Here is a 17,149-nt window from a genome sequence, read left to right as displayed (position 1 = left end):
GCTTTCAAATCCCACCCCGCAAAGGTCGCTACATGACTACAAAGCTCCTCTGCCTATAGCTGCATTATCGAGTGAGTACCAATTCAAGGACTTATACCTGCTACTGGCAACCTTACAAAAACCTTTGCCACACATTGAGATTTAAGGGTTTAGCTATGCTCTTCTGCCAGTTATCTGTTTGTTGTGGATGCGGTGGTCAGTGAGTGGGTAAATTTTGGAAAGCTACAAGTGATTGATGCACTAGGGACATAGGAATTAACATGGTCCTACCTGTAGTATGCGAAAGCTGCAGCTTTTTAAATAGGTCAAATTTAAACTTGTTAGCCTTAATGCATGTCATCTCCCCAGGATATGCTCAAACTGTAGTTTTTAAAAGTAGTTGCGAAATTCTAACTTTTTACCAATATAAACAAACTGGCATGCAAAAAAAGGGTTATTGAAGTATCTGGTACAGTGTAACATTCTCAGAGTTGGGTGGATTTTAAGAGATTTCCACTTGCACATGAAAGGTGCCAGATTGACAGCACTGGTGACTGAAGTCCTCTATCCATGAACTAATTACTACATAGTGGACCGCAAAACTTTTATATGGTTGTGGTAGAAGGATCCAGTCTATTTACTGGTAGCTTCCAGTTCCCAAACTAGTGAGTTTTGAGATAATGCCCCTATTTTACAGAGAGATCAATCAAGTTAAATCTCATAAGCCAGAGCGAATTGATGCTCTCGCTTGCCTTGCACTACATCAAATGTCTGGCAACTTAATTTTTTTGTAGCTTGAAGTCATTCAATTCCTATTTTGAGGGCACAACTGAAATTTATGAACAGCAGGACCAGATTTCCATATATGATGAGAATGTTTCTTTTGTGCAAAGCATCATTGTAGGTTGAAAGAAAAATAGGATAATTTAAATACCTCAGAACTTTCCAAGAACTGCCTTAAATCAGGATCCTGTAACAAGGTTGGGTGTTTTACTGTTCGTTGTAGATACCTATGGTTTTAAAAATTAGATAACATTTAATGTTCCTGACAATACTGAAAAATGTTTGCCATGCACAGAAAGTATGCCGGCAGCAGTGCCATTCTTCAGCAGGCAGACAATGTGCTTTAAGTGTGCATTAAGATGGTTACCTCTAATGTTTAGAGGATAGTTCAGTCTCAATGCCCCTTCAATCCTTTGCCTCTCTGCGGAGACTACCAATTAAGGATGAGCATTTGCCTAAAATATCAAGTTTGCCAGCAAGCAATTAATAAGACGCAAAGAGCCTGCCTGCTTCCCACCCATCTGCCCCCCAGCAAAAGGTAAGAGCACTAAAGAGAAAAGAGAAGGATGATTTAAGCAATGTCATTTTCATAGTATTGTGTATCTATATGACTTGAAAAAGAACACTGTAAGCCAGGTTTGCGCAACACAGAATGCACAACAGGAGCATGCAAAATAGCTTTCCTCCTCTAAGTAGCATTATCTTTGAACATCAACTCTTAAGTCATCCAGCGTTCCTGGAAATGACATGAAAGGAGCTGCAACAGGGAGAATTCTGCCTTTTCAGAGTTAAAAGTGATTCATCTAGGCTTCCACAGAAGTCAGCTTCAGAAGACCCTCTCCATGCCATTCTTCATAAAGCACACCCTAAATATTAGGGTAGATTACCCTCGGTGCATCTATCTGCCATTCTTCTGGTTCATTTGCAGGAATATGAAGCGGCAATGTAAAATGCTTTTATAAATAAATAAGAGTGGGTAGTCAGAAAAAGGCTTTCTTATGAAAGAGCGTCTATATTTTTTGGCGAAAAATATTGATCCCCAGTCTCTGAAATCAGAGGATACCCCAAAAGTGAGGACATTAGCTCCGACCCCATTTCATTTAACCAACACAAGGCTGCTAACTTCCAAGGCAAACACCAAAATGGGCTGTAGACTTTCAGTGAGTTCTATGAGAGGGTGTTCCGCTCACCAGCACTAACTGATTTGTACATTGTACTGCTCAGGACTCTCAAGAGCTCGGGGGCAATTTAGGTTGGTTTGGGGGCAGGCTTCCTCAACCTCGGCCCTCCAGATGTTTCTGACCTACAACTCCCATGAGCCCTAGCTAGCAGGACCAGTGGTCAGGGATGATGGGAACTGTAGTCTCTAAACATCTGGAGGGCCGAGGTTGAGGAAGCCTGCTTTGGGGGAATGAAGGGTCACACATTCTTGCCAATTGAATTAAAACTCTTCTCACTAGCACAAACCAAAGCCACGCTCTCTGCTCGCATGAAAGCCAAGGACAGCCAGTCTAGTCTGTTCTGTCCAGGAAGCCTATACTGCCTCCTGCTACACTCAAGCCCACCTCCTTAAGCGGTCCTCAACAAGGAGCAAGACGCAGGAGTTTGGCTACCCCATCTCCCTTAGTGAATCTATGCTTGTCCCATCCACTAAATTATATTTTCATTTTCAAGAATGCATTAACCAATCTTTGGGCTGCAGCTTGTGGCTAGCAAGGAGAGAGCTTAAATGTGAAGCCTGGGCACAGCCACCATGCCACACCAAACCTTGGCTTAGCATGGGACAAAATGACTAAGGGAGGATCAAATGAGCTGTGGGGTCCTCTCCAGAAGCCCACACATTGGCTTACTGTATCATGCAAACCAGGCTATAACATCCTTTTTATGATAGTTCAGGCACACTGCCTATTATTTATACACAAGAGTACTATGCCATTGGTGCTTTGATATCTAGTAGCCTGTTTGGCTTTAATAGCTCCCACAGCAGCTCTGCATACTTTTCCTACTTAGATGATCAAGATTCTGAACACGACACAGGGGAATTTTTTTATCATTAAAAGAGGGAAATTGAACATTTGTTCAATCCCGCCCCATGCGCAAGTTGCATTTCACCATCCTTCTAGGTGACTGTTTAGGACATAAAAGATGCTTCCTGTGGCAGAACAGTCCAGTCAAGTAGATTTCTATGATTACAGAACTGTAGGATTGGAAGGTGCTGAAAATTATTCAGATTACCATCCCAACTATCAGTTGATTCCTTAATGGCAACTAAATCAGGGGACCATAAAATATAACATTTTTTTTTTTTTTTAAATCAATTTCTGCAATCAAAACGTGGTTCTTATTTTTATATGTAAGCCGCCTTGAGTCCTCTAAGGGGAAAGGGTAGGATATAAATAAAGATATATAAAATACATACATACATACATACCATGATTAATTTACATACTCTAGCTTAGAAGTGCAGTTTGCTTGTGAGAATGGTGAGAATAGTGATATTAAAAACCCATTTACAGAAAGCAAAAAAGGGAAAATTTTGATCAATGAATAAACATTGCAGCTCCTCACATAGCAGAATACATATGCAGGAAGACTCCAGCCATTGTGTTACAGGTATATTAATTGCAAAATGAGTGCTAGGTTTCAAATAGTTACGGCAAGTGTCCAAAAAGGAGCCCTATAGAGATAGCCTGGATTTCCAAATAGTAGGAAAGTTGCACCTTGGGGATTTTATTGGGGGTGGGGGTGGGGGTGGAAACAGGGATGGAGGTACAGTGCCACTGAACATTGATAGCTTTATTCTACAACAGCACCAGGTATGTGAGAATTCTTCAGATACAGAAGACTGCCGACCCGCTTCTTCCTTGGCAGGAAAAGGCCAAACTTTATGATCTTATGGGCTCCAAAAGCAAATTCCATAAGATGCATCACCACAGCAACACTAAACAATAACTTTTAATTGAGAATCCCAATAGAATTGCCTGCTATGGAGGATTAGACTTGAAACTATTGAAAAGCTGAATGGACATGTCTTCCTTAGGAGTAAAACAGTTACATTGGTGAACTCCCCATACTTAAAAAGGACAGTCCCAGCAATGCTAGATAAGCCTTGGAAGGCAAGAAACCACCATTAAACAATTGATACACAAGAAAATGTTTACATATTGCAATTTTTCATTCACTGCAGTGAAAAAAAATGATCTACTAGCATGAGGGAATGATGTACCAAGCTTTTTAAAAAAGTTATTGCATGTACCCATGGCCTACACTTGGAGCACTCCTGTGAAAAGTAGTTAGCGTACTTGAAGTCTATCCAATAAAATCTAAATCGAGATTTCTCTGGCTGCAGTGTCTATCACCTGAAGAATATTACATTTCTAAATGTTCATAGCAGCATTTAGAAGCTTTAATTTTAGCACGTGTCTCTTAAAATTTACATATACTCACCCATAGATTCCCACTTAATTTTGCCCCTATCTGTTACATAAACAGTACAGTTTCACAAACTGTTGTATGAAAAATAAACTTTTGTAGCTTCTGTTACACCTAATGTATTTTATAAAATTTGGTCTATGGAGACTTGAAACACCTAAGCTTAAGGCAATGCAGGACGAGGATCCCACTTTAGTATGTATTTGTTTATTAGCTGAAAGTATAAATTACCTTTCTAGTGCTGCTCTTCTTTTTTCTACGAATTCTGTAGATGACGAATCTTCCTTGCCTACTTTTACCTTAGTCATGCCTTTGAAGAAAGTGACAAAAGATTTTACACTTTGATGTAGCCCATAAGCTTAACTTCATGACTTATTTCTCAGTCACAAAAGGTAAATGAAACTATTAAAAGTTACCCCCCCAAAAAAATACATTTTAAAAGCTGCTGTGAGTTTGCAATCACAACAGAAAAACCCAGTCCACTGTTTACCATTTATCTATCTCATGTTAAAACCTTTACAGTTTTGCCCAAGTCCATTCCGCTGGCAGACAGTAAGTATCGGATGCCACCCTGCACCAGCAAATATATGCGGTTTTACATTTCCTAAAGAACGTGGCATATAGACTTCACTGGGGCAGTTCTTCAGATCACCTTCCAGATTAATCTTTATTGCATTAAAAAAAATGGAGGGGATTATGACTGAGGTTATAAAATGCAGTGAATATTTGTTTTGAGTTTGGCAAAGTCCAGGGCCATTCATAACATCACTAAAAGGTGCTTTTCTATTGTAGGCAAGAAGTAAGTCCTGAAACAAAATGCTGCGATAGATCTAACACTGTTAAGAGCGCCAGCCTTTCCTTTCCTCCCGGATACCGTCAGCTGTTAAGAGGCTCAAACAAGCCAATCTATTCTCCCTCCTTTGCTTTTCCTTTCCAACTGACACAGTAACTCTTGGTGAAGAATGAGCATGCTCAGTCATTGGGCTGTGTTGGGAAGCGTTAATGCTTTCAAATTTATTATTACTTTATTGTTTATTAAATTTGTATACCACCCGTTCACCCAAAGATCACAGGGTGGTTCACAACATAAACATACAAAAAAGAGAGAACATAATATACTAAATAAGTAAGCAAGTAAGTAAGTAAATACACCAGAACTAGATTCCTACATAAAGAAAAGACTACGTTGATGACAAGACGTGCTTAAGAAGACCTCTTAGTGATTGGAAGGACGTCTTAAAGAAATTTAGAAATGTAGCCAACAGGATACACACCAATTTATATCAGATACAAACACAATCTTCCTCCAATTACTCCTAGTACCTCTCTTTTGTTTCTTAGCAGCCTTGTTCAGAGCCCAGTAGCGCATAAGACTCTTAATCTCAGGGTCACGGGGTCAAGCCAGACGTTGGGCAAAAGATTCCTACATTGCAGGGGTTTGGACTCATTAACCCTTGTGGTCCTTTTCAATTCTACAATTCTGTCTGCAAACCACTGCTGTGGACTCAGAAGCACTAAGTTCACTATTAGATGGAACAATGCCCTTGATTTATGTTATTCATCAAGTTTAAATGGCAGGGGCTGTTTGGAGAACACTGGGCTAACAATTCCTGTACACAAAAAAATGGGTAGGTTTTCTGCAAGCTCAAAATCTAATTCAACCATCAGACAGAAGAGCAGTATATAAGCCCCCAAGACTCATTCAAGTATAAGCAACACATTCCCTGTGCCGCCCGCAAAATAACTACACCTGTACTTACCTACAATACTTTTTTCTGGAGCTGGAGGCACAATATACCCAACATGCAGATATTTGGATGTTAATTTGGCATGTAAGCCAAGAAAGTCACTGAATCTTCTTTTAACAGCGAATTCGTTTTTGTGAAACATGGAAAGAGATGTCTAAAAACACAGAAGAGGTAATTTTAAAACATTCGGCATTTATGCATTCCAAGACAGCCAAAATTCTGCACTGCTGCCATTACAACAGGTTACCTTTGTTGTTACTCTGTATGCCATATATGCATTCATACCATCGCCTGTAAAACAAACACACAAATCAGCCCTTCAGTATCTCTTTCAGCATTTCACTCTTTATGCGATGAACATTTATTCTAAGATGGGCTATGTAAAAAGTTGATTCAGTTTTTCTGCAATGTACTGTTTTCACTCACCAACTTTCTCTGGATCTGACACATTGATTTCAATATCAAACAAGTCGCCATTAGCTTCTTCTTCAATCTAGAAAGAAAGAAAAACAAGGTATTGTTCAAACTACTGTCTAGTCACAAACTCTGGAAGCCTAAACACTAATTTTCAAATTTATGGTTGAGCCAATAATAACCCAATGCTAGCTAGTAACCGTAGCTAGTTAGTATGCCATAAGAAAGCTATTAGGACAGTCAATACTATAGAAGAAAATTAAGCGTATTGCCATATATTCCAACAACAAAAAGGGGGGGGGGAGAAGAAATCACTATATTTGGAAGATTCATCTGAACAGTTATAATTGCTCAACACAGTTATTGCTCGTATGAACCTAAGCAAGTGTTGTAATTATGTCACTCAGTTCAAAAACACTTAAGTGGGGGGAGTTGAGGCGACTTTGATTTTGATATAAACATTGCAGCAACCCCTTCTATACCGAAGCACCATTGTGAGAGTTTAAGAGGTGTCTGCTTTCATTGTTCAAGCAAATAAATATTCCTAAAACTGCAAACAATTTGGACTGAACTATTCTGATTGGACTACACAGCAATGCAATCCTTTCCAACTTATAAATGCTTCTCCGTCCCAGACTTGTCCTGTGACCCTGATGTGGCTGTTCATTTTCCCTTGAGGCCTGGGGCTTAGATACACATGATTTAATAAGCCACCATCCTTTGTCTCATTGGCAGACCATAGTTAGCGGACGGTCTTCAGAAGAAACGGGAGTTTCAATTAACGTAACTGCAGTGCACACAATGTGAAGGTGGAGAGAAGGAATGATGGAAGAACAGAGCACATGAGCACAAGGCTTGTTAAATGCAAGAATCATTTTGACAGCTGGAGCTGCCTTAATTGGCAAGAACTATTTCTACTTGTAACAGTAGTTACCAATACAGTGGTACCTCGGGTTAAGAACTTAATTCGTTCTGGAGGTCCATTCTTAACCTGAAACTGTTCTTAACCTGAAGCACCACTTTAGCTAATGGGGCCTCCAGCTGCCGCAGCACAATTTCTGTTCTTATCCTGAAACTAAGTTCTTAACCTGAAGCGTATGCAACCTGAAGCGTATGTAACCTGAGGTACCACTGTATCAGTTAAGCCAGTTACAAATTATATTTTATATAATACACTCATCGGAGATAAATATATAGAGGGGGGGAGCGCTGTGTACTGCCCTTCACCCAAAGATTTCAGGGCGGTTTGCAACATAAAAATACATAATAAAAACGGAAATACAATATAAAACAGGAAGCAAAACAAACAAACAAACAAACAAACAAACAAAAAGAACCCCCCCCCCACGTTTTAAAGGACACAGAATGTTAATCAGCTTAATAGAAATGTTTCACTAAGTTATTCAATACCTCTTCCCTGGATCTATCAAAGTCCACAGGAGCCACCACTATTTTTGACTCCATTCTGGGTGTTATTAGTGTGGTTGGTGTAACAGGTGTAACAGCTGGAGTAGAATCGGATGAAAGTATCGGTTCTCTTTCCGGACTGTCCAGAGAAACTTCCTCCGTGGCTTCTGGATAAAAAAAAAGAATGAGAAATATTCATGCATATCAGGAGCACAAACCCCAGAGAATTTTGAGGCTGTTGTGGTCAGCAAGAGAGATTCACAATCCCCTTCATTTATTCATTGCACCATCTCTCGCATTTATGCTATGCTGTGTAACACCTGATCTCAATGCAGTATTAGGCAAAAATATATATTTTCCAGAGAACATCAGGGTTGTAGTAGTGTCAAAGTCCCTTTAGGAATTTGCCTGAATGTGTTTGGGATAGAAGTAGGGCACAGGAGGTTGCTGCACATAAGCCCCACCCACAATGCCCCCACACCTGCCAGCTCTGGTTTAGGCCTATAGATGTTGAAGGGGAATTCTAAGTTGTTTTGGAGTAAGTTGATGACACACAACTCCAATTCTCCTTTACATCTGCTGGTGGGGCAGCGGATGTGCTGGACCATTGTGTTGCCCAGGTAACGGACTGGATGACAGTCAGCAAACTGAAGCTCAACCCAGATAAGACCGAGCGGGTGCTTCTGGATTAACTGCTGTTGCTTGGGCTCAGGTGGTCTCAGTGGCACGGAGTGCCTCCCATCAGCTTCGGCTGGTGGCCCAGCTGCATTCCTATCTGGACAGGGGTAGCCTAACTTCTGTTGTCTATGCTCTGGTAATCTCTAGGTCAGATTACTGTGATGCATTATGTGTGGGGCTGTCCCTGAAGGTGGTTTGGAAACGTCAGCTGGTGAAGCGGTCGGGTTGCTCACCGGGGCAAGATGGTTTGAGAATATAACACCAATCCTAGCCTGACTGCAGTGGCTGCACAGCTCTGCCCCCTCCCTCCTTTCAGCCAACACATATTCAGGCAAATGCTTGACTAGGAACTCCATTAAATGTTTCCATTAGTTAAAAGAAATTTACAAGTTTTCCACTAGTGCTAATTCTGGCCAGTTACAACCTGTACTTTGGATACCACTAACATCAAGGAGGTAACAGCCATTAAAGCAAGGGTTAGTTCATTTCTTAATGTGATGCACTATCAAACTGTAGTGGGCAAACGTACCAAGTACTTTTACGTACCATGCAGCCTCTTCCGGCTGTTAAGCTAAGTGACTGAACATTATGTTTCATGGGGATTGTGGGAAGAGGCCACAAACTTCTTCCCAATTAAAATGTAATTATGAATTTTAACTCCTTTAGGAATAACAACAGTTTTCTCATGTTATAGAGTATCTGAAACACTAGTTCTACCAAGCTGGATTACTGGCAATTCAGTCAATTAACCACTTACCCAAAAGCTTTCTAACACAAAAATGACAGGGAGTTATGCAGAATAGCACAATGATAAAGTGAACAGGGATAGCAAGAAACTACTTCAAATCCTTAAAACAAAAGTTATTCAAAACAAACATAACTTTTTCATACATCTGAGTACCTGAGCTTTTAAAGTTTTACTTAAGTTTGTCCTAGAAACAAAGTTTAGCTAAATTTGTGGTTGTGTGTGTGTGTGTACACACATGTATTAAGAAGTGTGAATTCTTGTGTTTTGCGTTGACCAAGATGAATGACAAACTCCCCCAGCCAGCAACTGAAGAGGAAATTATTCAATCAAGATGTATTTGTTATTGGCCAAGCACATATGTTATGATGGGCTGCATCTTTGCTTTAAGGGCTCCAGACTTTAAGGCAGAAGTAAATCTAGAGAGGAAGGCACATAGCAGAGCATTTGTTCCTGGCTATAACTGTTGCTGGAGCACTCATAGTGCAATGCTCTTGGGCATTTGGCTGCATTTTCTCCCTCATTAGTTTAGCACAGAGAGAAAAATGAAAACTAAACTAGCAACATAGCTGTGAAGAAGCAGGTCTGCTCCCTCTCCCTCCCTCTCCATGTCTTCAAGCTTTAAGTGGGGTGGAAGGAGTGTCTAAAGCAGGTGATCATCCCATAAAATGTAATTTGTATCATTGACTATGTGCTAGTAAAGCTCATTTAACCGACTAGCTCAGTTTAATTAACCTACAGTTTCAGGTAGGCCAGCACAGGACATTTCAGATTGAAATATTTATAGAGTAAAACTATGAGCTAGACATAATAAACCATGGTTTGCCATTTTGAAGAGCAGTTTGCATGAGGAGAACTATGCTCATGCACATCCTCTCACCACTTCTTCAGTTATGACAAGATATCAGAAGCTTCAATTTTCACTTCTGAAAGTGTGTCTGAACTCAGAACAAACCAAGATCCAACTGTGGTTCCCATGGTTTGGACAAAACAGTGGATAGTTCAAAGAGGTAAGCAAATGCTTTCAATACCCACTTTGTACACATAAAGGACTCCCTAAAGCAAACAAGCCTGAGGCTCAAGTAGACTCAATCTTGTAGAGAAAAACCATGATTTGTTGTTGTGCATGAACCAAGCCTGCCAAAATCTACTGTTACCCTTCAAGGCTATACAACTCTCTCCTGAATGTTATCTGCTTGTTAGCTGATGTTCATCATGTTAGAATATATATTGAGATCAAACTGATTTCAAGGGTTTCAATCCCTTCTTTTGCTCGAAGGCAATAATGCAACTGTTCACAAGCCTGAGTCTTTGATTCAAGGCAGTTCTAAAAATGTAATTCAATTACTTTCTCTTCCTATGACAAAGCTCCAACTCCCCGTTCTCTAGAAATTGTACATTGTAATGACTTTCTAAATTATGTTTTCCATTAAAAGTTATCTGAAAAATCCTTTTTAAATAAAAGAAAATGTGAGGGAGAACATTACCAGCAAAAAGGTCTTCCCTGTCATCATCTAGTATGATTTCTGCAGGCTTTGGGCCATTAGAATTTGTACTGATGTCTTCTGCAGGAAGACTGGCTGGCTCTGGAGATGAAGGGCTTGACTGTTGAAAGGAGCAAACAGTTGGGAAGAACAGCATCAGTACTTATGAAACAATCACAGCAAATGCTATCATTTGCAAGCACATAACACGAAAAAACAGCATGCAGAAGCAACTATGTCAGCAATTTCCATTTCCTAGCAGTTATAGGATAACAATGTACCAAGGAAACATTAACCTTTCAGGGGATATCTTAACAACTGTTTCCTCTTCACGATGACCCCATGTTAAATACGATTAGAACATAAATATTCACTTACTGTTTTCAATGTAACTTAAGTTTACTAATATTCCTAAAATGACTGTTTTCTGAAAGCTTCTCCTTGGGCCCAATTCCCAAGGAGCAAAATACCCCAACTTTAGAACTAGCACGTCCTGGCATAAAGTCTTTCAAGGCAGTAATTATATGAAGACTTATTTGGAGAAATCATCATAGAAAGAGTACAACCTCCAAGTATATCAACACATATCTGGCTGCAAACTGTCCCTCTATTAAGCTACTGCTAATTACAAAAAGCTTGCAAGCTTCAAAATATTCCAAAGCAAGGTTCAAAGTGACCCTACAGGTTTTCAAACCATTTTACAAATGTGAGGACCCTGTTGTATGGCTAATGTCTCAGGGAACCAGAAGAGGGCCTTCTTGGTGGTGGCGCCTGTCCTGTGGAATGCCCTCTCAGCAGATGTCAAGGCAATAAGCAACTATTTTACTTTTAAAAGACAACTGAAGGCGGCCCTGTTTAGGGAAGTTTTTATGCTTGATGCTGTATTGTTTTTAATATTCGGTTGGAAACCGCCCAGAGTGGCTGGGGAAACCCAGCCAGATGGGCGGGTATAAATAAATTATTATTATTATTATTATTATTATTACAGATACCACTACTATTACTACTACTACTACTACTTTGTAGTCTAACATTTTAAGTTGTCTCAAATGGATCAAGACCCATGTTCATTAAGTTCAGCATCCTATTTCCAACAGTGGCAAGCCTGATGCCTACAAAAGCAGCACACAACACCAGACATATTACATCTGACCCACCCTCCAAAGACATGCTACACCTGAAAACAGAGGTTCCATATAGCTATCATTTATTTACAGTCCAATTTTTCAAAACTGCCAGAAAATTAATATGGAGCAGAAATAGGTCAAAACAGAGAAGTGGAAGGGCTTCTACTTATTCATTCCCATTTGGAGTGGTTGGCTGTTGCTAGAGACTAAGGAGGAACAGGCTAGTCAGACAGGTTGGTGGCAATAGACAAAGGGCATAACCAGGATTTTTGTCAGAGGGTGAGGCTTTTGTTAGGGGGACCAGAACCTCAGATTTGTATTGATTGTTATTTAGTTAGGAGGAGGAGCTGCCCCCCTGCCCCCCTTGGCTACACCCATCCAACAGACCCATCTGCAATGACTTTGCCTATCAATGACTAATCCCATTTTCAAGCTATTGATCATCTATTGTGGAAACAAACACTATCAGTATGCACTGCCTGAAGTGGTATTCCAATCTGTCCATCAGTTTTATTGGGTTACCCCAAGTTCTAGCACTGAGATGGAATCTTTCTGGCCATGTTGAGAGATGCCACATGTACTCAATAGAATCACAGAGTTGGAAGGGACCACAAGAGTGTACATCAGATTTCAAGAGGCCCAGCACAGAATGAACAGGACAGAATGCATGGGGTGAAGCAGGAAGCAACACATTATTCTAGCTAGCGTGCAGGACATTTTGCACACTTGCCAAGCTAAAGAGAGGCCCTATCATTAACCTCCAGGTAAACTGCATAAGAACAAAAAATGTTTCATTGCTAACTCTTAAATAGCAGGCTCTAGAGCACCCAGAAGAGGCAATGCACATGTGGAGCAGTTAGTAAGTTAAGTGTGCAAGACAAAAGATGAGTTAAGTAGAAGTGTATAATTTATTCAGGAAGGCAAGGCATGTGGGTACCAGATTCACAATTAGCGTTTGCATTAAAAGGCCACCACAAGACTTATGACAACTGTAAACAAGTAACAGAAGCAACACATTACTGTGCCATTTCTCTGGAGTAGCTACTGTTGACCCAAGTCATATAAAAGGCACTTCATATAAGTAGTTAAGTGTGCATCTTGGTGCCCACACAATTCAGCCTCCCAGGGAGAAAAATCACACCACCAGCATGATGAATGAACTGTTCCCGGGAGGTTTTTTTCTTCGTAGAAAATGTTTGCACAGTGATTAGTCACTGGAGTAGGCAGTGTTGTGTCTGTAAACTGTTCATGAAGAAATTGGTCAGTACCAGTAAGTGACTTTGTACCAGTAAGGTACTTTGAAAGAAATCCTAAAGTGGCTCTGTAGACGAGAAAGACAGAACTCCATGTACCATCACAAGCCATGCCTTTTTGCACACAAACATGTAAACATGCAAAGCACAGCTACTCCTGATGAACTCCTCACAGAAACATTATCCGGGATCGAGTCTCACATAACAAAGTGCCAACTTTTTATACAAAGCAAAAGAGAAGCTGGCATTTATCATTCAATTTTTTTTTAATTTCCATTATTTCAGTAATCCTAAGTACTTGCACGACCAAGTCAACACTGCACAGCGCTATTTAGTCTTTGGCACAGCAGAATTCCAAGGCCTAGTATGTGAGATGGTGGCAGTAATTGTATAGGTGACCTGGGCCCCTCAGCTATATATCTTAGCAACAACAACATCACCTCTCCCAGCAATAAGCATCAGGGCATAAGTTAGTTCCAAAATCAAGACTGCCAGATATGAAATCGACCGCATATTAATAGTACTTTCATCTTAATGCCCTCCAAGTCAGAGCCTTTTATCAGCACCAGGAGTGCATTGATTTTATTCCATTGCAGAGATCAACATTAGCCTCAATTCCTGCTGTTGTTTCACTCTCAGTTTGTAGCGTTGCTCCAATAAAAAGCTACTGTAAAAATAAAAAGCTACCATGATTCATCTAGAAAAAGAGGGAAGGTTCCAAAGGCAGAACTTCCATGCATGTGGAAATGTGCACATTTACTCTTTCAGACAACTAGCACTAGCTATCAAAATGGTTTCTGGTTTTGCTGCCTTTCATGTTTCAGTGTTTATTTAACAAAATTTATACACCACTTAGTTTTAGTAAAATCTCTAAGCGGTTTACAAGAGATATTAAAATTAGCAATAAGGACAATTTAAAACTTTTTTAAAAAAATCATTCAAATCAACAGAAAAAAGATTAAAACACAATTGCATGTTTGGATAGGCTTGCCTAAACAAAAATGTTTTAAGCGAAACAGTACAGGCAAGGTGCCACCATACTAAGAGATCAATTGCTAACAACTACAGAATGAGTATTATGTGACACCTGTAACAGTGCCAGTTCTGCAGATAAGAGTGGTCAAGTGGGCACATGTGGGGTAAGGTGTTCCAGCAAGTAAACTGGCCCCAATTTATTAAGGGCTTTATATGCCCATACTAATGGAACTTGGCCTGGTAACAAATTGGAAACCGCTGCAGATTTCTGAAGGTGTAATATGTTGAAAGGGACTTACTCATGTCAGCAGCCATGCTGTAGCATCTCTCACTATCTGCCATTTCCAGGTCAAGAGCAAGAGAAGTTCACGGGAGTAATCCAATACTGTACTGAAGTTACCAGTGCCTGAACTGCTGTGGTTTATGGTTGGGGGTTTTTTTTGCTACAGAGAACTCTTTTTAACTGCTGTGGGAAGCACTGAGTAACTGAGGCGCAGATGAAAACGGTTCACAAATAATTAGTTTTGAAAACTATTTCTCCCATACTACACTTAAAAGCATTCAGTCACTCTCTAAAAGCAGCCTCTCTGCTATTTCTTTTTTTTAAAAAAAAAAAACTCACAGTATATCACTGACACAGCAGGATAAGCTGGAAACAAACTTACTGTCCCTGGCCTTCTTAGTTTAAAGTTCAGGGACAGGAAGCATTGTCCAACAAAACAGCAACGCTTCATTTTGTGACAGATTGTTCCCTGTATGTTTTTCACCAAGTGCAAAGTGGAAACAGGGCCAGGACTGGAATGAGAAATCCCTTACTGCTGAGAAATCAAAGGAAGCACGTTGCTTTACAAACATTAACAAGCTAAACTGTACCTATGCAAAGGTTTCAACTCCCGAGGAATATTAGCTACAGACTTCATAGGCTAGTTATCAAAATAAAGGTGCTCTTTAGACAGAAGTAAAGTGTGCTACACACATTTATGCACGAGACAAGAGTAAAAGAGGCAGGATGCCAGTTAAATAAAATAAGGCTACAGGCTTATAAGCATACTGTATATGGTACTCACCATCTACTAGCTATTGTGTACCAACATGGTCTTTCTGTACAGTCCTATAAATGTCTACTCAGAAGGAAGCGCCATTGAAGTCAGTGGGACCCCAGTTAAGTGTGGGCAGGATTGCAGCCTCAGGCATTCAGACTTTGCAAAGTCCATTCACAGTGCTATTTTTCTAGAAAAAGAGGCGCTAGAACTAGAACTCACTCCCTCATTCTCTTAGAATGGCAATGGCGCCCACTTGACAGGTGCCCGATGTTGCTGCGAGTTCTGGCAGGGGGGAAAAAAGCCCTGCCCATATATACCACCCAACAACGCTATTAAAACCAGTGAAAAGAAAGCTTCTGGGAGGAAGAGTTACGGCCACATTTAAAGTCTTGGGAAAGAGTGATTTCAGTCTAGCTGGGTTTTCCAAACTTGGGTTTGTTTTGGGGACTACCATCATCCTTGCCACCTGGGGGTCCTGCAAAGCTGGGGAATGATGGGAGTCGCAGCCCAAACAGCAGCTGGAAACACAAGTTTTGGGAAACCCTGGTCCAGAAGCTTGCCTTTATAGAGAAGAAAATGCAGGGGGGGGGGGAGGAGAGAACGCAGCCTTCAGAGCTGACGTGACAAGACTTCACTGGGCACAGAAAGAGGAAGGTGCGGGTGACTCTGGAGGGCCAGAAACGCAAGGGCCAGATGGGGAAGGGAAGCGGCCCGCACAGCGTCAAGCGCAGGTGGAGAGGAAGCATCCTGGCGCCTGGGGGGGGGGGGGAGGCCAGGTGGGCGGAAGCGCCTCGCTCGCGAGGGACCCGGGTCAAGGTGGCCTTTGGGGCCGCTGCACCTGTGCTGAGGGGACGGAGCGGGAGGGCGAGGAAGGCGCAGAGGGGCTGGGCAGCGATAGCAATGCCTACCCGGCTGGCCGAGGGCGAGGAAGCGGCCGCCGCCAGCTCCCTCCGAAGGGCGCGCCTTACCTCCAGGGTGGAGACGGTGCTGGTGAAGAGGTCCTCGCCGTCCTCCAGCTCCTCGAACTCGGTCTGCCGGCCGTCCCCGAGAGGAGGGGGCTCCCTTTCCGCCGCCATCTTTGCCCACCCCCCCCTGTCCCCGCCGCCCCGTGCGAGCAGAGGCGCGAGATTTCCGGCAGCTGCCGACGGTCACGTGAACGCCTGCCTTCCCCGCCCCTTTATCCTGTCCTCCCTTCCCTCATTCTCCCCGCCCGGTGTCACGTGACGGCAAAGAAACAAGGCGGTCCTTCCGTCGCTCTCCCCTCCCCGTGGGCGGAGTCAGGGGGTGGTGGGCGGGGAGAGAGGCGGAGGAGCGGCGGAGAAGGGGAGGGAGGGGAAGAGAGGAGGAGGACGGGAGGAGAGGGGGGATGGAGGACGGGGGAGAGATGGGGCAACTGCAAGGGGTAGAGAGAAGGGATGGGGAAGGGAGATGAGAAGGGAGGCATAGCTGTCAACTTTTCCCTTTTCTTGCGAGGAATCCTATTCTTAATAAGGGAATTTCCCTTAAAAAAGGAAAAAGTTGACAGCTATGAAGGGAGGAGAGGGAGAGAGAAGGGGAGAGAAGTGTTGATCTGCTTTTACTTTACAGTACTTTATTGCTCTTTTTTAATGTTTCAAATAGTTGCTGTTATTGTTAATTTTATTGCTTCATTCTCTTTGTAAACCGTGTGGAGGTTCTTATTTTCTTTTTAAAATTAGAATGGTGTGTATGCTTATTATGAAATAATAAAAAATAGGAGTGGGGATATAAGTCTGTTTAGGATGGCAATGTGATAAATCTTACCCATAGTTATGTGTTGTCACTCCCTCCCTCCAACTTCTCCCTGAAAGGCAAAGAGACCCATTGTGAACTGTTATAACAGGAGTTGGGAGGTTCTGTGACAAATACTCCATTTCCCCGAAATATTTTTCCTATGCAAAATAAATAAATAAATAAATAAAAGACTGTGTGTGATTTTCTTCTGTTTTATGGATAGAGGGAGATTAACTTCTCTGAAATTTTCAGGAGGTGATTGCCATTTCTCAATGGGAAGTGTTGCCAGCAGGAAGCTGTGGAGAGACTTTTGTTAAAGTTTTTTTTAA

At 41.6% G+C, this 17,149-nt stretch overlaps 1 protein-coding gene across 4 annotated transcripts in view; it reads right to left on the bottom strand.

Annotated features, from left to right (window-relative positions):
* SNX2 (sorting nexin 2) overlaps positions 1–16,216 on the bottom strand; it is a 29,508-nt gene extending 13,292 nt beyond the window's left edge. For 2 of the 4 annotated variants that reach the window (XM_033163939.1, XM_033163938.1), the window contains exons 1-8: positions 16,037–16,214; positions 10,674–10,791; positions 7,767–7,930; positions 6,369–6,435; positions 6,190–6,233; positions 5,955–6,096; positions 4,426–4,504; positions 914–989 (exon numbers count right to left, since the gene is read on the bottom strand). In XM_033163939.1, the coding sequence (XP_033019830.1) occupies positions 914–989; positions 4,426–4,504; positions 5,955–6,096; positions 6,190–6,233; positions 6,369–6,435; positions 7,767–7,930; positions 10,674–10,791; positions 16,037–16,144 (798 nt within the window). In that variant the 5' untranslated portion in view covers positions 16,145–16,214. Of the gene's footprint in view, positions 1–913; positions 990–4,425; positions 4,505–5,954; positions 6,097–6,189; positions 6,234–6,368; positions 6,436–7,766; positions 7,931–10,673; positions 10,792–16,036 lie in introns of all 4 variants that reach the window. The other 2 variants (XM_033163937.1, XM_033163940.1) reach the window with 2 other exon arrangements.
* Positions 16,217–17,149: the final 933 nt, after the last annotated feature.

This window comes from Lacerta agilis, chromosome 11 (assembly GCF_009819535.1).
Source record: "Lacerta agilis isolate rLacAgi1 chromosome 11, rLacAgi1.pri, whole genome shotgun sequence".
Classification (NCBI taxonomy): domain Eukaryota; kingdom Metazoa; phylum Chordata; class Lepidosauria; order Squamata; family Lacertidae; genus Lacerta; species Lacerta agilis.
The sequence above is the reverse complement of the archived record's forward strand: the minus strand, read 5'-3'. Positions and strand labels throughout refer to the sequence as shown.